The sequence below is a fragment of the Pleurodeles waltl genome, chromosome 8, assembly GCF_031143425.1.
Source record: "Pleurodeles waltl isolate 20211129_DDA chromosome 8, aPleWal1.hap1.20221129, whole genome shotgun sequence".
In the NCBI taxonomy this organism is placed as follows: Eukaryota; Metazoa; Chordata; class Amphibia; order Caudata; family Salamandridae; genus Pleurodeles; species Pleurodeles waltl.
The window spans coordinates 832,324,479-832,330,478 of record NC_090447.1 but is presented as its reverse complement, the minus strand read 5'-3'; the positions used below and the strand labels follow the sequence as shown (position 1 = coordinate 832,330,478).

Sequence of the window (6,000 nt, the reverse complement as noted above, 5' to 3'; positions counted from 1 at the left end):
TGATCTGTCAAAGACTTCTGCTTGTGACAGTTCTTGCAGGGTTTGAATTCTGCGTTTTGGAAGGTGACATTTCTCTTGCACACTGAAAGATTTTGGTCCTGACACTGTAAAAGAGACAAGGTCGCTCCAGATCTGTGTCTGATGCACAGAAAGAAAGAAACTGATATCCACGCACAGGAGTGGCACCTACTTTGGCCCCCCCCACACATCATTTCCAGAATGGAATGGCATCAGTGCGGAGCCACAATGTGTCCCACGCAGAGGTACTGCTCAAAAGTTTCTGCATCCCGTCTGACACCTGGGAAACATTCTAATGGTGAGGTATATGCGGCTGGAAGTCTCTATCGGAAAGAATTCATACATGAAAACAAAGTCTGCTCCGCATCAAAACCAAGAATATTAGAGTGCAGAAGCATTACTTACCACTACTTAAATAAAGACAGCAAAGCATATTTTGAGAATAATTTTATTATATTCCAGACTTTCAATCCCATCTTTTGCTTCGAACCGAAACATTTAATATATCAAACTTTAAAAAAATATCTACATTACATATTATGCGCTCTACGATGAAAAAATAATAATTTTATTTCACGTGCTGCTAACAGCACCGTCAATGATGAATCGTTGCTGCGTCGTCTTCTGCAAGTGTTATTACTGGCAGTCAAGTTTCAAAAAGCTTATTAAAAGCAATTCCAATTTCTGCAATCATATCTGTTGTGGTCATTGAACGTCCATATTTTTGGAAAGCTTGGTTGTTACATTGTCTGGTAAGAGAGCAAGCACCAAAGGCAGCAACTAGAAAAGGATTTAACCTAGAAGAAAATGAACATGATGTGAATAAACAAAATACGGTGTAGGTCCTCAATGCTTTTTCCGACTTGGCCACTTGTGCAAGTACAGCATGACACACCTCTTCTCACATTTTCTCAAGGGTAGGTAATTACAAATCTAAATGAAATACTGGTATATCACAGTAGTAGAACAATAATTCAAGCAAACGCTCTAAACATATTCAATTCAAAGTATGCAAGACATGCTGTTATACGGCTTTCGTTTAGAGTAATTCGCAAGAACGCATGTTTAAAAACCCTTTTATTGACATCTCTGACGTCAGAGCGGTGAGCCGTCAATTCCCCTGGGTTCTTAAGAGGCGCGATAGAGGGGCTGGAATGTGGGTGGCACTCATGCGCCACCAACTGCTGCCTCCTTGGACATCTGCAGGTCTGTATTTGGCTAGCTACCAACAACGAGTTTTCCACAAGGGGGCTTAGAGTGACATCATAAGTTAAGTTGTCACTTGGAACCCTCTTGTCGAAAACAACATAGTTATTTAAAGTTACCCATCTAGAATCCCATATAAGATGGAACAAGTGTTTGCAAACATTTCATTTCCAAAACAATATATGACACCCTTAAGGACAGGAAGTTAAAATGTTCTTAAATATTTACTAAATCAGGTTTTTTCTGCTTTGCGGTCTAAGAACGTTTCTCTTTACTCAAGATTGATAAAGTCATCTATATATTTAAGGCAATATTAACAGTTAGATGAGACCGTTCACTTCAAAACACTGTCAATTTGAATGGTAAGGATTACTTAACCAAATGTTATATATGAATTTGTAGGATGAAGTAATTATGTTACATCTGCAGATTAGTAGGAGAACAGATTACAGGGTTGAATATACATGATGGAATTGGGATCAAGCAGCATGCAAGAGCAGGGTAAGGTTTTGATCTTTGTATTCTGCGATTTCCTGCCACACCACACTGGGATGTAGCCTCATTTTGGGGGTTTGGCTGAACGCATCCCAAACAATATGGCTAGCAGTGCAGACTTCTCTCAGGGTTGGAGAAGTGCTTTTATTTTTGCAAGTCCTCTACAACTTCCTTGTGGTTCAGTCACATACAGCTCCAGAGTTCCCTGTTTCTGAGTCGTACGGTACTTAGTTACACATCTATGATCTCTTTCTTGTTAACGTTTGTATTATCTGTTCACTTTTTCATCAAAGATCCATTTGGAAACCTAATTGATAGTTGAAGTCAAACTTCCTCCCATACACATCAGAGCCCAAGGACTTAATGTGTGGAGTCATTGAAGGGTCATCCCTCAGCCCCACTCTGTTCAACATTTACATTACACCACTTGCTAACTTCGGACAAGACAGAAGTGCAGATCTTCAGGAACGAGAACTTCCCCTGGTGGCCATCAGAGCTTGGTCCAACACTATCAATCACTAACCATACACAAAACCTGGGGATCATCTTGGACGATAAACTCAACATGGCCTCACATGTTAACACAGTCAGCTTCTCCTGCTTCTACATACTAGGCATCCTCGGAAAAGTCTTCCTATGGATCCCAAGAGCAGCAGGCGGGCCATCACTCAAGCTTTAGTCACAAATAGGCTGGACAACAGCAACACACACTATGCTGGCCCCCCACCACCTCCTCCACTGACTTCAGACCATCCAAAACGCCACAGCTACATTCATCTTGTACCTCCCACAGTGCACCCACACCATGTCACACCTAAGAGAACCCCCCTGGTTGCCGATACACAAGCACTGCCAATTTTAAACACCTCATACATGCTTGCAAGGCACTGCACAACACTGGTCCAGCTTACCTCAACTGCATCCTCCACTTCCACCATCACACCAGACTCCTACGCTCCGCCTCACTCTCTCTCTCACACACACCCCTCACATACGCAAAAGCAGAACAGGAGGCTTAGACTTCTACCTTGCACCCAAAACTTGGAACAAACTCCTATTGCACATCCTATTGCACATACTGGCCTCATCCTAGCTTCTGGAATTCCACAAGAAGCTGAAGAATTGGCTCTTCAACTAATACCCGGCAGACAACCTACACACCTGCTCCAGCACCTAGCGACCCTTCAGGTGATAAGCTGTCCTTTACAAATTCAAATAATATAACAATAATAAGTTTCAGATTATTGAACAAAACTGGGCTAGATATAAGGCAGGAGAGAGCAGGCTGGATAATGTATGACTGACCAAACTATGCTGCATTCTGGCAGTGAATGAAGACCATGCACAAAGATCAATATCATGAACAATTCATAATTTAATGCACTAAGTTTGCAATTTCCTTTTTCTCTAAAGAAATCTGTGTTTTAACTTTAATATTCTCAAAAAGAAGGGTCAGATGATGCACGGAAATCTTGTTAGATTACAAATCATGTCATTTATGAATCTTCATAAAATGTTTGGGGAAGTGCTGATTTAATCACACATTTCTTTGAGAAACATGGAATTGAAAAATATGTTTTTTATGATACAGACTTCTAATTGTAGATTCCTCACCATAGAATATTCCCTAGGCGCCAGACTGTACCTGGAAAATGTTGAGCAGTACCACAGCGCGCTGGTAGGTAGTGAAAAGCAGCTTCGCATTGACGTCAGAAGTGACATATGCAATGCCTATATCGGCGCCAACTTGGCGTGCTGAGATAATTTCTTTTCTTTCCACATCACCACTGTGGATCCGGAGAGCTATCCTGGTAATTTCTTTTTACCAATTTTTTCAACGTTTTGTCCACTCTTTTTTTGAACCTCCTCCCAGTGTGCTAGGGATAAGTCTCCCAACAAATCCAAGGAGTTTAAACCATATGAAGAATGTCACACACAGAGATGTCTGTCTCTGAACCACACTTGGTTTGCCTGTGGTTGGGCCAAGACCTGAGCTGACTGCAACTCCATACATGCAAAGGCAATTCGCGAGCGGGCGATGAAGCTCAGGGTGTCAGTTTAAGTCCAGATAGAGATCTCAGACCCCTTCTCAGCCGATCCTGCGGATGATCGCTATCTTATTCCAGATCATCATCAAAGTTGAATAAGTCAAAGAAGCACAGTGACGAAGAAGTCAAAGTGTTCTTCGGTTTCCCCTAGCAAGCGCCATGCTTCTAGGTCCCACAGCTGCAACCCACCTACGGAGCCTACAGCTGGGTCTGCTCCATGCTTCACCAAGTTTCTGGAGTGACTTCTGCTCAACTCAAGGAGTTCTATGTTGCCATGCCCTTCATCTGTGGGACAACAGCCTTCTCTGGAGCACCTTTGGGTCTCCACGGAGCTGAGAGGTGCGCCCTTGCTGGATTACAGTCGGCAGGTTCTCTGTGCACGCCAGATAGACCCCATGGATCCACCCCTGGATCTGGACTGACAAACACTGGTGGCACCATTCCCAGTCCAACCAACAATGTTCCCAGTGCCACCGGCACCGATCAGAGAGGAACTTATTCTCTGACTCCCAGATAGTGGTGCCTCAATGCTACTTATCATTGTGCCACCGAGGTAACACAAACCCCCCCTGGCCTTGCCATCCTTGGATATACCCTGTTTTTAGGAAGGAAGGATTGATAAAGTGGGTTATGGCCTCTTGGAGGACAAATCCTACTAGGAGGAAAACTGCTATGAGGAGCTGGATGATGCCACAGTCCTGGACACCTCTCCAGACTCTGACCAGATTTCTCCTCCAGGCCCTTCCATGGAGGTTGGTGCATCTTTTGGGGTAGTGATGTGCAGGTCAGCAGAGGTCTTTGACAAAGCTACTGTCCATTGAGGACAGGATCAATGTCTTGACAGAGGTACTTCAACCAGGGGAAAAGTTCTGCAGAGTCCTCACAATGATATTTTCCTGGGGGCTTTGGCTAAATCCTGCATGGGACCTCCTGTGCAGAGAGTGATTGCCTACTGACCCTGTGCAGAATAACACCCCACACCGGAGACCCAACCTTCCTCTATGCATCCATCTTCTGAGAGCGTGGTGGTGCAAGCCTTGACTGGCAAGGTCAACCCAAATGCGTTCCCTACTGCCCCACTGGATAGGGAATCCAAGAGGCTGGCTACCCTGGTATTGCACTCGGTGAACACCACATCTCTTGGTCCAATATATCCACGTCTTGTGGGATCTGGTTGCGCAGCTGCTGTCCATGCTTTCTGAACCAGGCACTGGTTAACAGCAAGGATGCAGTAAACCTCACCATTTGTTGTGGACTAGACACCACTGACTCACTAGGAAGAGCCAGTACCTCTACAGTGGCAGTCCACCACCGCCACCACCTAGCCTGGTTGAGGTCCACTGGGTTTTAGAGGGATGATCTGGTAGACATGCCCTTTGACAGCTACCGCCTATTCAGTGACCAAGCTGGCATTGCGCTTGAACGCTTCAAGGAGGGTCAGGTCACACCAGATCCCTGAGCCTTTCCCTTGGGCTCCCAGCAAGTCCTTTTGCCCCATCCATGGCAAAGGGCAGCACTCCCTTGGGCATCCACAACACCAAGCGTACCCCCAGGCCAGCAAGCTTCGTAGTCCTTTGTTGGGTGGGAACACAGATCCCATAGAGGATGTGAGGCCCACACCCATCATACTGCCAAGTGCCCTGCCCTCTGGCTGCTGCAGCCCCAACCCTCTTCAATGGACCCTAAATGCAGCACAACCATCCGATTGACAGCAGGATAAGGCACAACCTGCCCTAATGGCAAGTGATAACCTCAGACAAGTGAGTGCTTTAAATTGTGCCAGGGGTTACACCCCTCCTTTTCTGGAAACCCTACCTTGCCACAGTCTAGAGACAGTTGAACAGAGGATCATCTCTTTCTGCTTCATCATCAAGGGCAGACCTTGCTGGCCAAAGGAGCAATCAACAGGGTGCCAGTATCAGATGTAGGCCATGGTTGTTATTCCTGCTACTTTCTGGTGCCTAAAAAGGATGGAGACATCTGCCCTATATTAGATCTCAACACCTTTCTACTGAAAGAGAAATTAAAGATGCTCACATTGGCTTAGGTTCTGTCTCCCCTGGATCCCCGAAGACCAAATGGTGAGGTGGGACTAACAGCACGCATATTTCCGTCCTGCAGGCCCACAGTCGTTACCTGCGGTTCACGGTAGGCCACAAACATTTAGAGTTCACTGAGCTCCCCTCTGGCCTCACCAGTGCCCCTCGGAAGTTCCTGAAAGTGCTAGCGGTGG

General features: G+C 45.5%; 1 protein-coding gene across 5 annotated transcripts in view; it reads right to left on the bottom strand.

Moving 5' to 3' along the window:
- Positions 1 to 450: 450 nt before the first annotated feature.
- The window catches only part of NAXD (NAD(P)HX dehydratase), a 359,272-nt gene continuing 353,722 nt past the window's right edge, over positions 451 to 6,000 (bottom strand). For all 5 annotated transcript variants that reach the window (XM_069205114.1, XM_069205117.1, XM_069205115.1 and 2 more), the window contains one exon: positions 451 to 815. In XM_069205114.1, coding sequence (XP_069061215.1) covers positions 665 to 815 — 151 coding nt within the window. In that variant the 3' untranslated portion in view covers positions 451 to 664. The remainder of the gene's footprint in view (positions 816 to 6,000) is intronic.